General features: G+C 46.3%; 2 protein-coding genes across 2 annotated transcripts in view; one reads left to right on the top strand and one right to left on the bottom strand.

Annotated features, from left to right (window-relative positions):
* Window positions 1-1,061: 1,061 nt before the first annotated feature.
* NLRC3 (NLR family CARD domain containing 3) lies at window positions 1,062-20,907 on the top strand. Its single transcript, XM_033167028.1, is given in 21 exon segments — window positions 1,062-1,137; window positions 1,700-1,844; window positions 2,404-4,144; window positions 5,431-5,517; window positions 7,226-7,309; window positions 8,280-8,363; window positions 9,252-9,335; window positions 11,081-11,164; window positions 11,670-11,753; window positions 12,799-12,821; window positions 12,824-12,881; window positions 13,605-13,688; window positions 14,270-14,353; window position 14,439; window positions 14,730-14,808; window positions 15,712-15,817; window positions 17,098-17,181; window positions 17,750-17,778; window positions 17,781-17,832; window positions 19,082-19,165; window positions 20,226-20,907. Coding segments are annotated over 20 exon segments (3,030 nt in total). The 5' UTR covers window positions 1,062-1,137; window positions 1,700-1,837; the 3' UTR covers window positions 20,317-20,907.
* Window positions 20,908-21,684: 777 nt separating this feature from the next.
* The window catches only part of CLUAP1 (clusterin associated protein 1), a 59,701-nt gene continuing 57,079 nt past the window's right edge, over window positions 21,685-24,306 (bottom strand). Inside the window, 2 exon segments of the mRNA XM_033167029.1 lie at window positions 21,685-21,910; window positions 23,172-23,228. Coding sequence (XP_033022920.1) covers window positions 21,761-21,910; window positions 23,172-23,228 — 207 coding nt within the window. The 3' untranslated portion in view covers window positions 21,685-21,760.

The following is a 24,306-nucleotide window of genomic DNA, read 5'->3' as shown; positions in this document are numbered from 1 at the left end:
ATACAGAACTGAAGAATAAAAAGGAAGAAATTGAAAGAAAAGGAAGTGGGGGAAAGGAAAACATCACACCATTCCATAATTCTATTCCACCGACGTCCCTTCCACCCTTCCATGGCTCCCTAATGTTTCCCATTCCTGCTGCATTTGTGGAGAAGGTAAGGGGGGGGGGAATGGTGTGATTAATTTTCATAGCGTTGGGGTGGGTTCTTGCCAATTTATTAAGGGGAAAAGAAAGAAAAATCCTTCTCAGGTACTTGGTTGGGGTTCATTCTTACATTTCCCTGAAAGTTGCACTTAAGAGATGCAGCCTCCAGCTTCTCATGCAGGGGTTATAAATGTTGAAACTTGTTCTATAAACAGCAGACCTAAGAATGCACTTATGTATTGTTGCATTTTTTCATTTACATGTTTCTTGCTTTGTTTTTTGTTTTGTTTTTTACACTGACCTTTTCTTCCATCCCTCCTCCTGCACCTCTTTCCCCATAGCTGTCTATTTATACTGTACCCGGGTTTTCCCAAAGTGGTTGATGCAGCGCCAAATTTAGGGCAGTGCTGGTGCTGCCCTCGCACAGAGCGGTGAGCTGAGGGGGCGCAAAATCGAGGAGATCCATAATTAAGAAGATCCGTTTGGGGTCACCAAATTTTGGCCTTGCACAGGGCGCCATATTACGAAAGATTACCAAAGCCTGCCCCTGGGTTGATGGATCTGTGCAGGGGGTGAATAATGGATGCAGGGTGGGGCTGATAATGTGAACTGCTGGACTTAGATGGGACCTTCTCCAAAGGGGGCAGCCTTAATGCAAATAGGGCGCAGGGGGTGTAACAAGGCAAGTTAATCACATGCCAGCAAAACCCGCAACTTCAAACTACTTTGCAGGAAAGTTCAGTTGCGTTTCCAAGCCAGTGGTATTTATAAGAAAGTGTTAAGGGTGTCTGATTATTTAGTTAGGTGATGCCTTGAACTGCATAATCTATTCTCATTTCACAGGCCAATCACACGAACACTTGAAGGAATTATTTGTAAGCAGTGGGGCAGCGTCCGTAGCAGATAATTCAGCCGAGTCAAGTGTGATAAGTTCCTGAGTCATAAGCTGGGAGGGATGCCAGCCCTGTGCATCCATAGCAGACTCCCTGCAGGTTAGGAAAGCATATATATTATTTAAGCTATGTGCATCTGAATGACTCAGCTATGCAACTTGTAAAATGCCATTATGAGCTGAAGCTGTATTATTATGCTGTATTTATTTAAAATGATTTTCTTTTTAACCCTGCCTTTCCCTCCATCTGAAATTTAAGACAGTTAAAAAAAGGGGGGGAGGAGATAATATCAGATTTTTTAAAAAAAATAAAATTAAAAACAAACAAACTGGGAACACTAAGCAAACAAAAACCAACAGCAGTTATCATTGCATCTTCCCTGTTCCTTGACAAGTCTTTGGGTTGTACCCAATGCTAATGCTACTCAGAGCAGACTCCATCCACCTAACTACTATTGCCAAATCCCCCCACTTAATACAGATTTAGCCTTTCTGAGGGAAATCTGATAAGTGGGGAAAACCCAGTTGCAACGATCCACTTGTGATACTTCCGTGATCCAATTGCAATATCAAACCATTGTCTGAAGTTACCCAGTCCACTTCTGCTTTCTTTCTCTCTATCCATCACTTGCAAACTATGGCCTCCCTTTCTTCTCCATCAGAACCATGGAGAAAGGCTAGCCCAGGGAATCTCCCCATGCAGCATGGACAGAGCAGGGTGAAGTGGAATCTCTGACCTGCATCCCCCATGTGCAGGTGCTCGTTCAGGTGCTCCAGGTGATGGTCAGAGCAAACCCCCGATGGATGGTAAGTGGGCAGTCGGTAGTAAGGTAGGCAGAAACCTCTTTCCCCCAAATTTGGGGGAATTTATTTCCCCTCCTCCTGCTCATTATTTTTGAGGAGGGTTTCGCTCACCAACTCAATGATAGAGAAAGACTTGATTTTTCTACCTCCAACATCCCGGGGATCCATGCCTGTGTGAACAATGACATGGATTCAGGTTCCTCCTTTGAAATTTGGTCCCCCTAATTATGTCAACAAATCTGTAACAAAAATCTGCATTCCCGCCCCCCCAAGCCTGTGCTGAAACCACTGATTTGTCCTTTGGGGATTCTGATGAGTTTCTGCACAGTTGTGGTGCTAGTGGTGTAGCCTGCCCATTGTGGTATAGTGGTTAGCGAGCTGCTCAGATCCCCACTCAGCCTAACCTACCTCACAGGGTTGTTGTGGAGATTAAATGAGGAGGGGAACCTTGGGCTCCTTGGGTGGGGTGGGGGAAAGGTAGGATGTGAACACATTAAATATATAAATGATTTAAGGTGTTTGCTACCCGTTCTAATTCCTCTTCCGACTTCTTCCTCCGCAGAGCTGATGGTGCAAAAACATATGGAGACTCTGCAGAGCTGGTGCGGCACAAGCACAGGAGGGGCCTCCTTGGAGAGACTGACTGATCTCCTCCTGGTGGAAGGGCTGACCGATCTCCAGCAGAAGCAACATGATTTTGTACAGATTGAAACGATCAAAGGAGCGAGGAACGTCTCTAAGAAGATCCCCTTGGAGAAACTCTTCCTGCCTTTGTCCAAATTCACCATCCCCCCGCGAATTTCGGTGACCATTGGAGTTGCCGGCATTGGCAAGAGCACTTTGGTCAAGCTGTTTGTCCACACCTGGGCAAAAGGAGAGATTGGCAAGGATTTTACGTTTGTCTTGCCTCTCACCTTCCGGGAACTGAATGCTTACGACAAACTCTCTGCAGAGAAGCTGATCCGGCTGGCAACCCCCCAGTTAGCTGAGCCGAGCTTTCTCTCCGTCGACACGGCCAAGACTCTCCTCATCCTGGATGGTCTGGATGAGTTTAAAACTCTGCTGGATTTCTCCAATGCCGTCGTTTGCACAGACCTCCGAAAGGAGGTCCAGGTGGATAACTTGATCACCAACATCATCCGAGGCAATCTGTTGCAAGAGGTTTCTGTCTGGATCACTTCGCGGCCGACGGCAACCACGCAGATCCCGGGCGGTCTAGTGGACCGGATGACTGAAGTGCAGGGTTTTGGAGATGCAGAGATCAAAGACCACTTAGATCACATGTTTCCTGGGAACCAGGGCTTATCCAATGGCGTGTTGCGGCATCTCAAGGCCAGCAGGTCCTTGTACATACTGTGCACAGTGCCAGCTTTCTGCCAGATCTGCGGGTCCTCCATGGGTTACTTTCTAAGGAGCGCTGATCAATCTCCAGAAGCATTGACTGCTCCTAAAACTTTGTCGGAAATCTATTCCTGTTACTTTAAAATGGTGCTGTGTAGCGACTGGCCAGGTAAACAGAAGGAGGCCCTCAAAATAGACCAGCTGCTGAACAATGGCAAGAAAATGATGAACTGCCTAGGCCGCTTGGCTTTTTACAGCCTAATCAAGAGGAAATACATGTTCCATGAGCAGGACATGAAAGCCTATGGTGTAGACCTCTCTTCTCTCCAAGTTAGCTTGTGCAATAGGCTCTTGCTTAAGGAAGAGACTCCATTTTCTACCATTTACTACTTCCCCCACTTAACGTTTCAAGAATTCCTGGCAGCCACCTATTATTACACTGCCGCAAAGCGGGCTCTTTTTGACCTCTTTGTGGAGAGTGGCATGTCCTGGCCAAAGTTTGGCTTCCTCAACCACTTTAAAAATGCCCTCCAAAGATCTCTGCAGTCTGAGGACGGGCACCTGGACGTCTTTGTGCGCTTCCTCTCAGGCCTCCTTGCCCCACAGGTGAACAAAGTACTGTCCGATTGGTTCTTGTCGAGGGACGAGCACCATGGTTACCGGAGTCACGTGGTTGGCCTCCTGCAGAACCTCCTGGGAGCAGACCAAGCCATCTCCTGTGGGTCCGTCAACCTCATGCGGTGTTTACATGAGATTCAGCACATGGAAGTTGTCGCGAGCCTTGAGGAGGCAATGAAGAGCGAGGCCCTAGCTGGGATGTTGACGCCGGTCAACTGCTCTGCCTTGGCTTATCTCCTGCAGACCTCGGAGGTTTGTGTGGAAGAGGCAAACCTCTCCAACTGCCTCACCTACCATGCTTTCCAGAGCCTTCTCTCTCAGCTCCTCTACTGCAGTAATCTCAGGTAAGTCATATTTGGTGCTTGATGGGAGCCAGGACTCACCAGGACAGGGAGGAGAGGGTGGAGGTGGGGAGAACCTGAGGTCATCTACGTAGATGTTGCTGGACTGCAGCTGATAGCCATGCTGGTCGAAGGATGAAGTTCAGTGGCAGTACGCTTCTCTGAATAACGGTTATGGAGGGGAAGGGCCATAGCAAACAAATCAGGATAGCAGCTCAAAAAAACAGGTTGACTAGGAATGTGAGAGAATTCAGATGGAAATGGAAAGATAACAGAAATCACTGGGTTAAAGCCGACCAAAAGTCCAGAGGTAGCGCTATTATCAATTTATGATGAGGTGGAAGGTTAATTGGCTATGAAGGACTTGCTCACAAATTTATTGACAGCTGCACGAAGTATTATAGCTAGGAAGTGGAAGGGGCAAGTAGAATATAAAATGGAAGAATGGTATAAAGAAGTGTGGGATATTGCTATTAATGATAAATTAACATGTGCCATTAAGGTAAGACGGGGAATATGCAAGAGAAATGATTCTGAGGAGATGTGGAGGGTGTTGGTAGAATTTGTACTATTAAAATGGAAAGGGGTCAAACCATTGCAAGAGGTGTTGAAATTTTGGGAGGTTGGATAGTTACAAAGGAATGGTTTCGGTGGTGGGGTGCGCATTTTTATTCTTATTTATTTATGATTATTACTTTGTCAAAAAATGTACAAAATGTAAATAAATGTATAAGATATAAATAAAAGAATGAATTTAAAAGGGGAGAGGAGGACATGGAAACAGGAGTGGAAGTTGCAGATGTTTGCTTATTTGTCCAGAATGGGAAGTGGATCCAGAGAATGTGATTGGTATTCACAGTTGTTGCTGCTTTCAGGATGCAAAGATTACTTGATGGATTACGGGCTTCCTCCCTTTCCCATTCCCATTGTGTTTTCTTCGCGATGAAATGAACTGGGTGGAATAGTGTAATGACAATGTAATTTACACAGTTAATTAATTACCGGTAGCTATTTGCATAAATTAGCCATAGCAGACAGTGCAACAAATAACATTGGCTTTGGGAGGAACACAAATTGCAGTGGAACGGAAACAGTGCTGCTGGTGAGGAATACAGGGCAGAATGGAAAACTATTCCCCCTTACATCCCTAGAAATGGCCTGTTTCTCAGCCACACTCACATGACTCATCCACCTTTTCTCTCTCCTCTGGTTGTATGTACTAAGAATATGCTTTGTTCTCTCTCCTCCTGCCCCTCTCCACCACCACCCCCGGCCATAATTTGGCCCAGGCTAGACTACAACCAGTTTAAAGACAGTGCTATGGACCTGCTGGGCAGCGTGCTGAGTGGAAAGGACTGCCAGATTCAGAAAATCAGGTGATGCAGAATAGCTAAGTGTGCAGTACTTATTTTCTGCACAATGTGTACAGACTTATGGCTTGTTGTGGGACAACTGTGGTTGCCTCTGCCTAGGTTGGCCATTACATTCATGCTTGATTTGCTTGGGAACAACCACAAAAAAGGCTGAAGGGCACACGACTGTAGCAAGCATATGGGCATAGCCAAGGGGTGTGGGGGGGAGAGCTGCCCCCCCCATAATCAATAAAAATCAATACGAATCTGAGGTTCTGCCCCCTCCAACAAAAATCCTGGCTACGCCCATGAGCAAGCATATATTGATAAGCAGTTACAACAGAAAGACAAAATATTATTACATTTGCAAAGTATGCATTTCAGCAAAGCTTTCAAAAATAGTAGCAAAAGATATTTTTATTGTATGGGAGAAAGCTCTAAGGAGCTGACAGCAGGCTTTTGGATAAAGCCCTGCTTCAGAAAATCTTCCTCAGTTGATAATTGCAAATAAATAAATAAATAAATAAAATTATTCCCCGTAAGGGTTTACCAAACATTCATAAGCTACCATTATAATTACCAATCCACATGTGAACAAGACACTCATCACCTCAAAATACATGGTGGTGGACTATCCTTCATGGAAGGTTCTTAAACAGAAGTTGAATGGTTATCTGTCATTGATTTTGTTGTTGTTGTGATTCCTGCATTGCAGAGGGTATATGGTCTTTACAATCATGTGCCCTTCTGCACTGTTGTGGTTGCTATATACTAGTATTGTGTCCTTGTGTGTGATTTTCACTTGCTTGGGAACCAGATCTAGCAGGGTACCTCCAAGCCGTCAGTTTCTTGTTGGGCGGGGGGGATCCAAGTGCTTACTGGGAAATTGAGGTTTGCAAAAGTAAAGTGTATTAAATCACTCTGCCCCCACAAATCCACTAAAAAACACACAAACAAAACAAAACTGACTTTTTGTGCTTGAGAAAGATTAGTGTGCGATGAAAAGTGTGCGATGGATGAATGATCAATGGGCAGGTGTGAAAACACCTGCAAACAAATCAGGATGAATACTCAGTAAAGACTTGACAAAGTCTGACCTCTGTGTGAGCTTTGTGCTAGCAAATCAGGATAAATAAACAGCTCATCTGGAGGAGTTCGCAGTCTGATTAGGAATAAAAGGAGCTGCAGTTGCAAAGGAAATGCTGTGCACACTCCCCATTGCAAGGCAGTGAGAGGTCCCCAAGGGTAGTGCTTGCAAGGGTTTTGCTTCCTGTGGTAGGAGAGATCACCAGAATCTTGTGGCATCTTGCTGCATTCGAATTAATTGCAAATATAAAAGTAGAGCACAGTGGAGGAAAGCTGCTTAAGCACTTCTACAAGGAGCAAACCTGCTGCTCTCATCAGATCCCCAGAGAGATGTATAGGTGCCCTCGAAAGTGAGGAAGGCCATAGATCAGTGGCAGAATATTTGCTTTGCATGCAGAGGGTCTCAGGTGCATTATAACAAAAAAACTTTTGCCCATTTGATCATGCATTCTTTAACCTTTTCTTCTTCAGAGTCTATATGGTTTTGCAATAACTATCAGGCCACACCAGATGTAGAGGAGAGCACTATTAAATTACTGCTAATGCAACTTCCAAAAGAGTTACAGGTCCAGTAAGTAAGGAGTGGGTTATATTACTTAGAAAATGCATTTAACCATTTATTATTATTTTTTACATCCCTGGACAGCTTGGTGGAAAACAAGATTGGTGACAAAGGTGCTAAAGCTCTTGCCCGGTCCTTGATGGTCAACAGGAGCCTGATGGCGCTGGAGTAAGTATTTCAGAAGTTCTGCTTTAAAGGGCTAGGCGTTTGCCATGCACTGCGATAGGGATCAGCAGCCAGCAGCCAGTGGGATGAACCTGCCCCTGATGGAACTGTGGAACTCACTGCCACTGGAAAGGCTGGTGGCCACCAACTTGAATGGCTTGAAAGGGGGATTAGACAAATTCATGGAGGGGAAGACTCTCAACAGCTACTAGCCACAGTGGCTATGCTCTGTTTCCACAGTCAGAGGCAGCAAAGCTTCTGAATACCAGTGGCTGGAAGCCACAGAAGGGGAGAGGGCTCTTGTGCTTGGGTCCTGTTTGTAGGCTTCCCACAGATGCAGGCAGCCACTGTGAGAACAGGATGCTGGACTAGGTGGGCCATTGGCCTGATCTCGCAAGGCTTTTCATGTTCTTACCCCACGCACAGCAGATGACAGCCCAGGGACAAGAGATGTGCACAGAGAGACCTGTTGCCTGTGCCCAAGGGGGAATCATGTATGACTGCCCTGATACTGTCATCGTGAATAACGTGATGAAAGGGACACTGTATAAAGGAGGTCTTGGTGAACAATCTATAGGTAACCCCAGCAGCGTAGCTAGCCGCTCGGGTGCCTGGTGCGGGGGCGTGTCCTGCAGCCGGGGGCAGGGAGAGCCACACCTATGGGGCGGGGTGAGTCTCTCTGGTGCTTGGAGCCTCTCTGCCGCCTCCCCCTCAGCTATAGGGCAGCTGAGTGAGAGGCAGTAGGCAGACGCAAGTCCCACACTGCCGTTTCAGGTAGAACCTGCAGGTTCCTAAACCACCATGTCACTCCTCAAAAGTTTTGTGAGCCCAATTATTATTATTATTTAAAACCATTTTGTCACCCCCTCCCCAGTGATGACACCCGGGGCGGGTCACACTCCCCGCACCCCCTTCCTCCATCACTAAGTAACCCTGGTCTTCCCTCCTTTCTTTACTTTTTTTTCGGATCCAGTCTTCGGAGTAATTCCATAGGACCCAAAGGAGCGAAGGCCCTTGCCGACTCGCTGAAAATCAACCAATACTTGCTTTCTCTCAAGTAAGTGCTTGCTTTTCTCGGTCTCTAACCGATAGGGGAAGGCAAACGTGCATGGCAATAAATATAGCACGATGCCACTGTCTGGTAGTTTGCTGCTTCTTAGCCTGTACAAAGGCTCCCTCTAATACCGAACTTGAGTGGGCTGTGCCAATCATGAAGCATGCCAGATGGGCCTCATCCACACGCACAGAAAGAAAGGTCTCTGAATGATTAGGGAAACCCCGAGATTTTCAGCACTCGACAACATGGCGCACTGCCAACTCAAAGCAGAAGTGAAAGCTTTCAGACTCCTTACTAAGATTATGTTTAGCTCATGCAGACTAAGCCTGGCACCCTCCAGATGTTTTCGAGACCCATCAGCCCCCATCAGCATGGCCAATGAACAGAGAGGAGGAGGAGGAGGAGGAGGAGGAGGAGGAGGAGGAGGAGGAGGAGGGAGGATGAGAGTTTTAGTCCTGCAGCATCTGGAGAGCCACACTAAACTACAGTGGTACCTTGGGTTACAGATGCTTCAGGTTATAGGCGCTTCAGGTTACAGACTCTGCTAACCCAGAAATAGCACCTTGGGTTAAGAACTTTGCTTCAGGATGAGAACAGAAATCGCGTGGCAGCAGTGGGAGGCCCCATTAGCTTAAGTGGTACCTCAGGTTAAGAACAGTTTCAGGTTAAGAACGGACCTCCAGAACGAATTAAGTTCTTAACCTGAGGTACCACTGTATAGCAAAATGCTCAAGCCAGGCCATTGTGAACTGTTGGCGAGAGACGTGAGAATTGCAGAATGGCGTAAATTTACCAAAGCCCTTGTCAGTGGCAAGGTCAGAACATCTGTCGCTTCCTGTCCCTCAACCACCGCCTGGAAAAGCAATGGAGTTTATTTTCCTCTTTCAGCCTCCAGAACAACGCCATCAAGGAAGAAGGTGCCAAATGCCTGGCCGAGGCTCTCACCAGCAACCACAGCCTGAGGACTCTGCAGTGCGTCTCTCTGGTCTTTGCTAAGCAGCATCATGGTTTACACACCTGTTCCTTCCTGGGTGCCTGTTCTTCCAGTCTGTGCAGTTGGCTGCTAATACTGTGTTTGGGTTGACATCTCAACTAGAGCTAGATAAGGACCTGTGTTATGCAATTAGCAGTTAATCAAGCAAGAAAAACTTTTCTCGGGTTGTTACACTGCAGGCTGAAGGTTATTGGGGTGGGTAGTTTGGCATGGTTGAAGGCTTCCCTGCTGTTGGGAAGCAACAAACCCTGCATGTAGAAAAGGGGAGTGTCAGTGACATGGCTTGGTTAAAAGCCTTCTCTCTGATGTGCTAGGTTTCTGTCTGTAGAGGTTTTTCCTCCCCTAACATTCAACCCATCAGACCTGCAGTACAATCAAAGAAAAACTATGCCATTTGATTTTTCTCTGATGTACATACTGCCTTCTAAAGCCTGTTTGAGTGTGTTTCTGGGAAGAACAGGTATGACACCAAATGTGCAATTAGCAATGGTGTGATTGGCTTATTTAGTTATTTATAAAAGTATTTATATATTGCTATTTAAATAGATATCTATATCTACAGTATAAAGGTAAAGGTAAAGGGACCCCTGACCATTAGGTCCAGTCGTGGATGACTCTGGGGTTGCGGTGCTCATCTCACTTTATTGGCCAAGGGAGCTGGCATACAGCTTCCAGGTCAAGTGGCCAGCATGACTAAGCCGCTTCTGGTGAACCAGAGCAGTGCCAGAGTGGTACCGGTACCTATTTATCTACTTGCACTTTGACTTGCCGTTGAACTGTTAGGTTGGCAGGAGCAGGGACCAAGCATCGGGAGCTCACCCCGTCATGGGGATTCGAACCGCTGACCTTCTGATCGGCAAGCCCTAGGCTCTGTGGTTTAACCCACAGTGCCACCCTATATTTATATCTCAAAGAAGTTTAGAACAAACATAATATAGGCAATAAAGTCATGCAAAGTTAGAACCAGAGATCAACTAACAGATAGAAATATCTTCTTTATTGCATGCACAAACCTGGTGGATAGAAATGTTTTCAGCAGGCATTCAAAGGTTAAAACAGAAGGCACCTCCTTAATCTCTGTTTGCAGAGCATTCCATAGGACTGGGCTGATGACACTAAACGACTTGGTTTCTTGTTGCTGTCAGATGAGCTTTGCCAACTCTGGTGATGCTTAACAGTGTTCCTGAATATGATATCAGTGATCGAGCTGGGATATAATAATCAAAGACCAGTATTCAAAGGAAGAGCTTTGTACAAATATGTAAAATAATACCAAACAAAACAAAACAAAACAAAGAGAGCCATAACAATAAATGTAATAGTAAGTGTATCATACAGAACCAGCATAGAGAACAAAATTATAATTTTGCTAAAATTAGTCCTTGGCAAGTTTTACATGCAGAAGCTTTTCTTCCTCCTCCTCCTTGGAAGACATAGGTCCATTCGGGTCTGAAAGGAATAATAATAAAAAAAATGCAGCTTTTTCCTGGGAATCTCCATGAAAGCAGTCAATTAAAATCCTACATCTATAATGACAAAAGTAGCAGTTCATAAGAACATGAGTTATCGATTCCACACCTCCAGGTTCCACAGGGATATTTGCGATGACAATAAGGGATTATATTTGTTCGCTTAAAGTGGCAGCGCTGCCGCTGCTCATCAAAGGTCTGGGGGCTGACCTCCCTCTGCTCACTGCTCATTAAGGATGTCATTTCCTTTGCAGCCTCCAGAAGAACTCGGTTGGACCCCAAGGTTCAAAGAAAATAGCAGAAGCACTGAAGACTAACTGGGGCCTCAAGGAGCTGATGTAAGAGTCGAGAGAATTGACTCACAGATTTACATGGAATCATGGGGCAGTGGCATTGTCCTCACAGTGGGGTCTGCACCTCTTTAGAGAGGTGCCCAGTTAACAGGGAGGCAAAGGCTGCTCATCAGATGTCTGCCCATGGTAAAGCAGAGGTTGACTCCCCAATCCTGCCTCTGCAGTAGGAAGTGGGGGAGACTTCAGATTCAGTTTGCATTTTAAAGGGCGAACCTACCTAATTCCACACTTTCTGGCACAGTACAGGAACAGAGTTTCCATCAAAATTCACACGTCTACCAAAATGAATATGCATGCCTTAAAGCCACACGGAAAAAATGCATTCTATTGGGGGAAATTGCTTGGTGAAAAGTGACTATTAGCCAACACGCCACTAACACCTAGTATTTAAAGTTTTTAAAGTCCTGGGGCATGGTTGCTAATCCTGCTGTTAAAGTAATGGGCAATTACGCTGGTGGTATGCATTACATTTCCCTTGTTCCTATCCTAGATTGTCCAGTAACTGTGCTGGAGACACTGGTGCTGCAGCCCTGGCAGAAGGACTGAAGGTGAACCACACCCTTTTAACCCTGGAGTAAGTGACTTCTGCCCTCCATTGCCCACATGTGTTTATTTTGCTGCTCTCCCTTTTCCTTGAAAATGACTAGAGGGTTCTCTAAAGCAAAGTGATTTCTGGAGAGCAGAGTTCCCCCCCCTTTCCTTCCTCAGTCTCTGTTGCCCTGATAGCCTGTGCTGGTGCACAAAATCTGAGGGACCCTGGGAGGATGCTGCAGCCCTCGAGGGAACTGCAACTTCCCCATGTACCACAGCCTTTGTCCTCCTGGGGCTTATGAACCTCTCCTTTGAGATTGGCCTTTTTTATGAGCCCCTGAAGCTTGTTTCCAAGACTGTGCTTGGAGGGCTGTGCCAGCATCCTTTCTTTCAACAGGTACAGCCCACACACTTTTAGGTTTTCGTCTCCCTCAACACAAGGTAGGGATGTAAGAAGGCACCGTTGTCCATCCTGCCCTGATTTGCTGCATGCGGTGCTGTTTCTGTGCTGCTGCGGTTCATCTTCTGCCCAAACTTCTCAATCATTTGTTTTCACTGCTGCTGGGAGAAAAATACATAAATTACAACAAGATACTTCGTTGTTGGCTTTATGCTGCTCCATTCCTTTCAATACAAATGAAGACAGTCAAAGTCTGTAAGATAAATGATGAAATTCTGTAACTGATGTACTAAGGTATTTAAAACGCCTAAGTAAAATAAAATAAAAATAGGAAGGAAGGAAGGAAGGAAGGAAGGAAGGAAGGAAGGAAGGAAGGAAAGACAATGCAAATGTGTAAGTCACGTGTTGTTTGTTGAACACAACAGCAATACCAATACCAATCATATTCACAAGATTGAACTTTTGTTCCAGACAATGGAACAAATCAATGAATGTCAGCAAATTCTGTTCCCACGTAAGTTTTATTTGGAGTTCTCTGGCATCCCCTCCTCTAAGGGGAAGATATCTGAGGGTGTTTGTTTGGGTTAACTGAAAGCCAGGCCCAGATGCGTGTAAGAGGAGAATTAGAAGAAATCCAGCGTGCATCCCTCCCTCACCCATTTCCACTTTTCTGTGTTTGCCTCTTCAGTCTCCAGAGCAATTCAATCAGCGAACAGGGGTGACTGCGCTCACTCGAGCCCTCTGCTCTAACCAAGGCCTCACCAGCCTCAAGTAAGTCCTAGCCTATGCTTTGCCGCCTCCAAATCCCATCACCTGCCACAGTTCTTTGAGTAGAGTCAGGGAAAGAGATCATGGTGGCTGCACTGCTATAAGAGCACAAGAAGAACTCCTAGACTGAATATTTTGGGGTGGGATTGATTGAATCACATACCAGCAAACAGAGGCAGAGCTAGCTGCTCAAGCACCCGGAGCAGCACACATGCTGTGCACCGGGGGCAGGGCGAGTTGCCTGCGGGGGTGGGGTGAGCGTCCCAGGGGGGCAGGGCACTGGTGTCAACCCCCCCCCCCAGGAATGACACCCAGGGTGGACTGCACCCACCGCACCCCCCTTCCTCTGCCAGTGCCAGCAATTCAGCCTGTGCAATTAAACCTGATTCGGAGCTCTTGTGAAACTTCCCCAGAAGATCTGGTTGATTTATTTTTGCCGGTGAGGCAGGTGCACTAGTTTGTGTGGGCTAACACTCGCTTGACACAAGGTTGCCGAGACTCTGGGTTTTCATCAAAACAGGTTTTGCTGTTTTGGGTGCCTGCTGATATTTCCCTCTTTCATATATGCGATTAGGATACAGTCCTCTGGCAAGGAAACAGACCTACGAAAGTCTGTCCCCACCCCCACCCCCTATTTTCCTACTACTTGGGGAAGAGCCCTGTGTGAAAAACAATGAAGGCATTGAGAAAAATGCAATAATGACTTTTCTCCCATATGCCTGTAGCCCTGCGGGAGAACTCCAAAGCAAAGACGGAGCTCAAGAGATTGCCAGTGCCCTTCGACGCTAACAGGAACCTGAGGAATTTGGAGTGAGTCATTTGGCTTTGGAAAACAGGGGTTCTGAGAAATATTTTGCACACCCTAAAAACGTGAGATGAAAGCACAAATAAAGAGTTAAAACACAAACAACAAACAATAACCCCTCCTCCCACAAAACACATTAAAAAAGCTGTAGAATATTAATCAGTAAATGTGACTTTTTGTACTGTAAGCTAGCTTGTCCCATCACTCCCCCCCTCCCCCCCGATATCTCTCCAACCTTCATCCAACTAGAAACACGGTTGAGAGTTCAAGGAACCATTCCATCCTGGCAAAAACACCGAAGGAGGGTGCATGGTAGGACCAGTTGTGGGCGTGGCCTGGTCAGAGTCCCAAGGGCCAGATAGAGAGGTCTGGGGGCCACCTCAAAGCTGAGGTTCTCTACCCCATGCCCTAGAAGCAAGACTGGGTATATGTTGTGGTCAGGCAGAAGGCCTTGGGGGGCTGATGGGGTCGAGGCCAAAAGCGGCAAGGCCTGATATTCCATGTATAATTGGAACCAACCAACCAGCTCTTGCACTGAATGCTGCATTGCTTCAACTCTCATTTTCCCTGGTCTTTTTGTTCCTAGCTTGGCTGCCAACCTGCTGCATGACGAAGGCGTCCAGGCCATTGCGTTGGCACTGAAGGAGAACCAAGCGCTCCCTTCCCTGCAGTGAGTTCCAGCGGATTAGTCTGCATCGCTCGAGCCATAAATGTATCCAAAGAGTTGAAACACGATTGTTCAGGCTTTTGCAAAGTGTGTCTCAAAGATTTGGAAACTGGCTGCTATAATCTGAGACTGGTGCTAGATGTTGGCATTATTTTTCAGAATGGGTGTTATGTGGCTGGCACCTGTAACAGCACCAGTCCACAATCAAATCGGTCAGATGGGTGTATATTAGGCAAGGTGATCTTGTAGGTAAACTGGTTTTCTAAGTTGGCCCCTCCCTGCTTACCTGATATATGCTGAAAGTGGTACAGTCTAGGAAGGGCTGTACCATGCAGGAATGTGTGGTTGGGTCCTAATCATTTCTCCTCTCTCCTTCTAGCTGCAGTGGAATTTCATCCAGTCTAAGCAGCAAGGCCCTGGCCCAGCCCTGCGGTCAATGAGAGTCTCTCTCTCTTGGAGTAAGTCCCTGACTTTGCCTCCCGCTCAGCCTCAATAGTGTGAGCAGTTTTTGCGTTAAAGGAAAACAAATCACTTTTGGAAATCATCTTGGCTTATTTAAGCAGCAGGATGAGAATCTGGAGGTGGTGGGACAGTCCAGTACCGCTTTAGACCATGTAGGGTGACCAGAATTGCAGTTCACCCATATAAATATTTATTTTATTTAGTCCGAGGATCACAGGTAATTTTATCATGCGATGGAAAAGGGAGGCTCCTGCTTGCTTCTGAGTGTGTGTGTGTGTGTGTGTGTTTGTGCACGCGCAACTTTTTGCACATAAACGTAACATTCCTCCGGCTTGTAAAAAGAAATAAATAAGTGTTCATTTCAAGCTACCGGTACTGGAGACAAAACTACTGAACAGAGTAACATTGTTAGGGGTAATACAATGTTCTACAATCAATTCTTCTAAGAAGTGTCACATTTGTTACATTCATTCTTCAAATCTAAACTCGTTTCAAACTTGTTTAGCTGCTATTGCTTTTAACCTTGATCTCTGGGAATTACAGATCTGTGAAACAGTTCGGGAATTTACTATAAATTAGTCAGTTCCTGTCATAACGAACCAAGATTCGGGGGGAAATTATAGAAAGGGTTCGTTGGAGTAGAGCTCTGTAAGCATTTTCTGGGGGGTGTCCACAAAAATTTAGCTTTCTGCACCTTATATGGAATGAGGACTACTCCACTTCAGAATGCAGGTAGGGTGAGTTTGTCATATTTTTTAATCTCCTGCCTACACACCCCTGAGCAAATAATCAAAAACTCCCAACATGGAGCTCTTGCTAAACTCTTGCTTCAGCTCAAAGTGTAGGGGAGGTTTTTTAGTGTTAAAAATGTGGGATAGTATTTTTAAAAAAACCAAAAGCCTTGCCTCTGCTGTGTTTCAGTTTACAGGAAAATGCAATTGGGGACGAAGGAACAGCCGCCCTGGCTTCTGCTCTGAGGGTGAACTCAACACTCACTGCTCTCTAGTAAGTTTCCCTGTTACACACAAGGATGGAATACCTGTTAGGGGATTTATCAAGATGCAAGACTTGTGGAGGGGGTCAGCAACTGCTGGCCTCTTAAGCTATATCTGGCCCAGTGTTGTGTGCATGACTGCTTGGGCCACATGCCCTTAGTGAATGTTGGGATTGACTAGGAGGGCTGCAAGGGCACAAGGGACTTCCTGAACAGCACATTCAGTGGCTGATGTCACCATGGAATCCAGAATGACCATGCAGAGAGGAAGGAATGATGTGGGAAAGGCTCAATAACCAAGTTATTGGTTAAAAAATCCAGAAAGTAAACTGTGAATGTAAGAGATGGGGAAGCTGTAGCCCTCTGTATATTGTTGGACTACAACTTTCATAATTTGTGACCATTGGCCATGCTTGCTGGGGCTGATGGGAGCTGGAATTCAGCAACATCCTGAGGGTCTCAGCCCTGCCTTCCTGCTTGCCTTTTGCTTAGGTGGCTGAACGGTGCAGGACACCTTCAAAAATGTGAATATACAAGTTACAGGGGAGGAAGTCCTCTTGTGCTCAGTTCCTGCTTTTAGACTTCCCATAGGCATCTAGTTGGCCACTGTGAGAACAGGATGCTGGACTAAATGGGCCATTGGCCTGATCCAGAAGGCTCTCCTGATGAATCCAAGGCCTGTTCCTCACCAGAACTTCCTAAAATTAAAAGCCAAGCGAAGCCCACCTTTATTTCCCTGACTCTCAGAAGCATTTACTTATACCAGCCATCTCAGGCGAAAGGAACACAAGGCAAGGTGGGGGGGGGAGGCCTTTCGGCACATTAGGCTGGCCCAAGCTATTTTGCTGCCTGAGGCAGAGAAGCAAAAAGCAGCAACGACAGCAGCACTTGGTCAAGGTACACCAGGGAGAGCCAACATGATGTCATCCAGTTATTGTTGGATTACAACTCCAGTCATTGCTGGCTGAGACTGATGGGAGCCAACAACATCTGGAGGACATGACACTGGCTATGCCCCTGAAGCACACAACACCCCAGCCGGTCAGAGTTACTTTGACATCTAAGGCAAACAATCCCATTGGCACCTGCCCCCTTTCCTGGCTGCAAAAATGCAACAATAATAAATTGAATAACTATTTGCTGCCCTTTCAGAACAGCTGAAATCAGCTGCCTGAAGTGGTCGCCTCATTTGCCTAATGATAGGGCTGACCCTTCCAGCACTGCTTGAGTGTCCTTGGCACAACTTGGTGGTGCACCTTGAGTTTGTTCTAAATGTGCTGTTTTGTTGCAGCCTCCAGGTGGCACTGATAGGCGAGAGTGGGGCCAAAGCTCTAGGAGACGCCCTGGTTCTTAACAAGAGCCTCACGACACTAGAGTAAGTACTCCTCAATCCCTATGTTCATCCAAAGGGGGTGGGGGAATTATAAGATTAATGGTGCCATCACAGAACTAGGCCAGTTGGTGCAGCCAATGGCCCACCTGGATTCAGCAAGACTCTTTTGGCTTTGTGGAATTGTGGCTTCATTTCAGCATCAAACTGAATAAAGGTAAAGGGACCCCTGACCATTAGTTCCAGTCGTGTCCAACTCTGGGGTTGCGGCGCTCATCTCGCATTACTGGCCGAGGGAGCCGGTACAGCTTCTGGGTCATGTGTCCAGCATGACTAAGCCGCTTCTGGCGAACCAGAGCAGCGCATGGAAACACTGTTTACCTTCCCACTGGAGCGGTACCTATTTATCTACTTGCACTTTTGACATGCTTTCGAACTGCTAGGTGGGCAGGAGCTGGGAATGAGCAACGGGAGCTCACCCCATCGCAGGGATTCGAACCGCCGACCTTCTGATCAGCAAGCCCTAGGCTCAGTGGTTTAACCCACAGCGCCACCAGCGTCCCTATCAAACTGAATACCTGGCCTTAATTCATCTTCCTTGTTTCTTTGACAGCTTGAGAGGAAACGCCATTGGTTTGGCAGGGCCAAGGCAATGGCCAATGCCTTGAAAGTTAACGGTGCCCTCCGCAGGCTGAAGTAAGTAAAACGATGGACAGGATACAGATGGGGTCATTCTGTCATTGAAGAGTGTCAAGAGATGGCCTTTGGGTTCGCATAATGGCTGAAAGTGCTTGTTTAATGCCCTTGTGTGGTTGGTGGCTAATTCTGAACCAGTAAAATGTGTGCCACATGTATCCTGTTGGGTTAGGGCTAAAAGATAAGAGTTTTGCAGTGGAATTCCAGGCAGAGCAAATCACCCCCCTCCCCCAAAGCCTGGGTTTTGCACCCAGATGGCAAAAATCACCTTGAAAAGCTGCAAAGGTCTGTTGTTGCTATTGGAGTGACTGATGCAAGGCTAGAACCACCTGAGTAGGTGCCAGGCTGCCCGTGTAGTACATTTATAAATAGATACAGCATTGTGAAACCATCACAGATCTCCAGGCATTTCTCCCCATAAGACAGCTGACCCTGTGAAAAGCTCTCCTGAACCTTTCTAATGCTTGGGGAAGCTAGCAATACAAAACAGTATTTTGGGGGACAACTAGTCTTTTCAGCACTGCTTTTGAGTGGGGAACCTTTTTCGGCTTGAGGGCCACAATCTCTTGTGGCTGACCTTCTGGGGGTCAGTGCAAAAGTGGGTGGGCACGACCCCCCCCCAATCTACCCATATGCATTCATGCACTTAACACATTCATTCATTCTTTCCCACACAGAAGCAGTTAGGCTTGGCTGGGGCAGGAGTGGCACTTTTGTCAAGTTTAATTGTGAGGGCTGAGGAATGTGTTGGTGGAGGTGTCGCAGCGCACAGGCAGGGGAGGCGAACCCTTCCATTGGCAGCCGCGATCTCCATGAATAGCCCAACCGATTAGGCTAGAAAAGGTCTCCCTTTGAAGCCAATAGGAGATATTTTTCCAAGGCTGACTGCTACATTTTGACAGGGGGAATCAGAGCTCACGGGGAGGTTTGACCCAGCCATAAACCCCACCAAAATACCACGTGACAATCAATTAGTGTTTTATTTTTTAAAAAATTAATTTGCACCAATGGAAGTTATTGTCTAAAAAAATAAAAAATCAAGCCTAAAGGCTGCATGCTGGGAGGAGGGGGGGGATGCAGAGGAAATGGCTTTGTGGGCTTCATCTGGACTGTGGGCTGGAACTTACCTACCTATTGTAGATACTCAATGGCCAGGCAATGTTACTTTACACTTTTCTGGGGGAAGTGAAGCAAAGCTGGAGCAGACACTGTGTATGGATTCCATATGCCCATGTTCTCTTGCCCACAGCCTCCAAGAGAACTCCCTGGGCATGGATGGAGCGATCTGCATTGCCACAGCTCTGACTGGAAGCCACAGCCTCACCTACATCAAGTAACTTACTTTTCAATGCTCTTGGTCTAGAAAGTGTGTCCCCAAGCCATTTCATATCCAGACCCCACAGGATTTGGTAGGGATGGGTGGCCGGGGTGGAGCAGAACTTGCTACTTAATCACGAACATTGCATTCCATACATTAATGGATGTACCATGGAAGCAGAACTCTTCTTCCTCAGATCCTAAACTTTTTTGAAAAGAAGTTTCCAGCCCATTTGATTATGGCAGAGAAGCTTGAAAACATATGGATCAGTGTCTGGTTTAATTTCAGAAGCCGGGGTGGAGATGTGCAGGAAGCAGAGTGAGGAGAGGGTGCCCTGCCCTAGTTCCTTTTCTTTTATAGCTACCACTCCTTGGCCCTTCTCCCGCAGGAGCCAACCTGCCCCTGCCCTCTTTTCCTACTGAAAGAAAAACCCAAAGGACTTATAAAGCTGGATGTTGGAGCCAGGGCAGATTCTAGAAGGAGGGACAGGCATCCTAGGCCGACAGCTGTATGATGGACCCAAGCAGTTAATTTTACTTCTTTGCTGTAATAGTTATTAGCTCCTGAATATTCAGCAAAGGAGTTAATTGCTAGCTGCTGTTTCGTGGGCCTGGAGGACAATCCCAACCTGAAAACTTTTCCTGTGGGTTGAGGCTGGCTAAATATTGACCATGGCTTGGCAACCAAAATGCAGTAGCTGTCTTCCCTAGCCCCACTGCTTCCCTGTATCCAGCTTTTAGATATTAATTGGTTGGAAAGCACTCCGTCCAAATCTGTCACAAATCAGGAGTGCTCACCCTCGCAGCTTCCACTGTCCAGACCTTTAGGACACAAGCACAACAATCACCACTTGATTAAGTTGCCCATTGAGCAAAAGCTCCAACTGGTTCAGGAACCTAACAAAGTCATGTGCAACAGGGAAACCATTCAACCCCCCCCCCCCTGCTCTCTCTGCCCCGAGCTTTTTTGTGTGTGATTCTGACATGGGAGAAAATTGCAATTACCAGTCAGACTGTGAGCAGTGCCCAGACAGTGATGCTGCATTAAGAGTCAACCCTTTGTCTTCCCTCCACAGCTTACAGGGAAACAAAATAGGTGAATCGGGAGCCAAGGTGATAGCTGATGCCATCCGTACAAATGCCCCCAGCTGCGTTGTGGAAATGTGAAAGAGAAACTTCTCTGGAGGAGGTGCTCTGGGATTCCAGACATCCTGCGCCCTGGAGACATGCCCCTTCCTCACAAATGGCTCACTGACAAGGATGTGGTGCAAAGGCAGACCACCAGGGGGCGACAGGATGCTGCAATGGATGGTACTAAGTGGGGACGTGGCCTGAGCTGAAGGCAGTTGTGGAAGAGGACGACAAACCTTGTCATTTTTATTCTGGACATTTGTACCTGCCGGTGAAGGTGGTTCGATGCTTCAGACATTTTGTGGGGGGTCTGCAGCAGTGGTTTGTGCCTTACTGATAAACTGAAAGCAGTTGACACCACAAAAAGAAACAAGATTGTAAAGTCGTTTATTTTGTGAAACAAGGGAATGAATGTAAAAGTCAAAGAGGTTCAGAGTGAGTCTGGAAAATACATACAATTTGCAAGGCATAAGGAACTGAGGAATCCTCAACACAGAACTAGCTCAACAGGTGATACCTGCCACTGCTGGGGGATTGAATCTATAAAATATTTTTCATTTATCCTCTGAAAATAAAATTATACACAGAGGCATTCAGAGACTGGTAGCACTGTGTGGCTTGTGACAAGAGGAAAGTATTCAGTCAAGCCTGTTCAGTGCCTAGAACTTAGTGGCCCAGAATAAGGGGAGAAAAACAAAATGAAACTTATGTATTCTACTAAAAGAGGTTTTTTAAAAATAAAATAAAATGAAAAGTTGCTTAGGAAAACCAAACTGATACCTGGTTTTACATTAGCATGGACATGTGTGGAAAGGACTTGCTATTAAATAATGGTTGGAGATATTATCATTCCTAGAGCTTCTTTTATCCCAATATGACAGTGCTTCTTTATATGTGCTCATATAGCAAAGGGGCAAATTAGAGATGAAGCAGAGCCCCAGACTAATTGTGGGCTCCTTTCCTGCCTTGTCAGTTTTGGTAAAAGTGATGGAAACATTGCTGGGGCTCCAATGTTCTTGGCAAAAGACAGAATTAATTTTCTTCTGCCAAGGGTAGTGAGGCACTTGGGATGATAGTTCAGAATTCAATCTGAAGCCCAGCTGTTAATTTATCCTGAATTGTCCTTTGAAACAATTCCAGATTCATGTTTGTATCAAAAAGATACCAGGAATCTTGTAGGAGTCTATAAACTGCTTTGTGTTGCTGGATTTTGGTGTGTGTGTGTGGCTGGGTCTCCTAAAACTTAGGCACCATGGAGCGTGACATGACAGCTCTCCGAATGTAAGTGTTCTTTCCTTGCTCATGAACTGACAACAGCAAAAGAGCTAAGCTACTTTGAGTTCCAAGATATATTACTACTTTGGTACTCTTTTCACTGGTATCAAGGTTGCCTTACTCTACATCCTGTCAGAGTCATGTGGGTCAACATTTTAGCTTCTCTGTGCTCCTCAAGGTTTGTCTCTGGAGATGACCTGGCTGCTCAAAAGTCATTATCACTCTCCTCCAGGGGCTCGGGCTTCCTCACCCTCCGACTCGCCTTGTTGGGAGAGAGATCCATGCTGTCGTCTTCCAGGTCGTCGTCATCGTCATCATCGTCATCCAGATCAATTTCACTATCTTCAGTATCGTCCTGTAAAAATAGTTTATTTATTATTTGGGTTTAAAAAACAACAACAACATCTGCCCTGTCTTGAAGGCTCAATGTAAGAAACTATTAGACTCAAATCACTAAAAGAGCTTATCATTATTAATAACAAGGCTGTTACTCAATTTAAAATATTTGTTAATTAATCAGCTAAAATTGATATGGTTAAGATCACAAGAAGAGCCCTGCTGGGTCAGGCCAAAGGCCCATCTAGTCCGCCCTCCTGCTCTCGCAGTAGCCAATCAGATGCCTCAGTGGGAAGTCCTCAAGCAGGAACTGGGGACAACAGCAACCAGTATTCAGAGACATGCTGCCTCCAGCATGGCAGGTGGAACATCCAGCTACCAGGGCTAATAGCCAAGGATGGCCTTCACAACATCTCATTGGAGCAAATGCCATGAGGTGCTGTGTGAGGAAGGCCTAATCAATTATTGTGTTCCACTGCACAAGCCTCTTCCATGTTCCTTTTTTTTAAATAAGAATTTATGGATTTTGATAATAAACATACACAAAATACAAATACATACACTACAAAAACTACACAAAATACACACAAACAAAACACTTATTTACTCATCCTTATCCTCTTTATAATCCTAAACTTGGGACTTCCTCACATCCTCTCTTTTGCATTCATTTCTAATCTTCTTTAGTAACTTTGTAACATTGTAAAATCTCCTTTCTTACATCTAATCTTAATCTTACAATTATAATCAACATATCTTAAATCTTAAATCTTATTCTTATGCCTCTTCCATGTTCCATGGGGGGGAGCTGTGGTGGGAAAAGGGGTTTGGATAAAACCACGTGGTTTAGCTTGCATGAATTGCCTTTCCATTTTGACCATGCCCCTCCTTTAAAGTAACAGGTAGGAATATTGTGCAATAAAGTATATATCTGAGCACGCGCAGAGTGTTTTGCTTTCCCCGAAACACTTAAAAGCTCTGCTTAATTCCGGCATGGCTTCCAACCAAGACCTGTCTTTTCAAATACTGCCCTTGCCTCTCCCTTGATAACAATCTGAGAACACAGGCCAAAACATTTTTGAGGCTGCTCCTGACTGTTTGTTTAAACTACATATGCCACTATGCATCTCACCATTATTCACTCTTTTCACTGAGTGCTACTGATGGCTGAAATTTGCTAAAGAAGCTTCAGGGAAGGAGGGCTGTGCACCACCAGAGCTGTGTGTGTATGGGCCCTGGCATGTGGAGGGGAAAGCATTGCAGACGGGAGTCACACCCACCTTAGCCTTGGCTCTGGAGACTTTGCGCTTACTGGCTCGGGCTTGGGCTGCCCCGACCTTGGAAGAGGGAGCAGCAGTGCGCAGAGGCAACGTGAGATGGAAGCAGAAAGGGGGAAAATTAGGAGAGAGAGAGAAATGAAACCAGCGAATACTGCAAAAATGAATGGGAGTGAAAGAGGCACTGTGGAGAGGGGGCAGAGTCTCCAAAGGAAGGAGGAGGAGAGACAGGTGAGCGGCACAACTGGATGGGGTGGGGCAGCTGCCTGCCTGCGGAGAATTCAAGCAGGGCAGGTTGACAGGATACAGCCCCCTCTCAGTGGCACCAAAGAGACCACACCCACACCATACATTAAAGACTTATTCCACTTCGACAGCCATGGCTTTCTCAAAGAATCCCGGGAACGGTGGTCTGTGCTGAGAGTAGTTAGGTGTCAGAAGTAGGTCAGCAATAAAACACCCAGTGTCAGTGAAGTTAATTCTTTATTCAAAGAAACCCAAACAGCTCAGGTTAGTGATCACAGCATCTCTTTCCAGTAGGCTTGCCCCAATGAGGCAGTTGCGAGGACTGAAGGTCCCCCCACTCTCTAAGTCTCCTCCCTGCTCCTTCCCCAGCCACTAGGCTCCATCTCTCCTTGCTCCGCCCTTTTCATTCATCTTTGTGTTGTGGGAAACCAGGCCTCCACTCTGCCTCTTGACCCCCCCCCCCCTCCGCTTCCGCTTCTGCCTCTGATTCTGGACTGCTTCTGCCCCAGCTTCTTCCTGCTCACTATACCCTGTTGCCTCTAGTTTCTGACACCTCCTCTTCCCAGTCTGCTCCCTCTTCTCCCTCTGACACCCCACCAACACTCCCCTGGCCTGAGCGTTCTCCCTGGGGTACCAGCTGGGGTGCCTCCCACCACTCCTCTTCATCCAGCCAGTCCATCACATTAGGAAAACCTTCACAGTTCCAAATATTTTTTTGGGAGAAAATAGTGTTTGTTTAAGTGGTATGAGAGTGCTTTAAATGTGTGGTGTGGATGTGACCCAAGTTTCCTTAGAGGTGCCAGGAATTTGCTTGACCACAATAGAGGCTGGGAGAAGTGGCTGATAGCTTGTTTAGAATCATTGTAGGATTGGAAGGGACCCCAAGGGTCAT

Source organism: Lacerta agilis, chromosome 13 (assembly GCF_009819535.1).
Source record: "Lacerta agilis isolate rLacAgi1 chromosome 13, rLacAgi1.pri, whole genome shotgun sequence".
NCBI lineage: Eukaryota > Metazoa > Chordata > Lepidosauria > Squamata > Lacertidae > Lacerta > Lacerta agilis.
The sequence above is the reverse complement of the archived record's forward strand: the minus strand, read 5'-3'. Positions and strand labels throughout refer to the sequence as shown.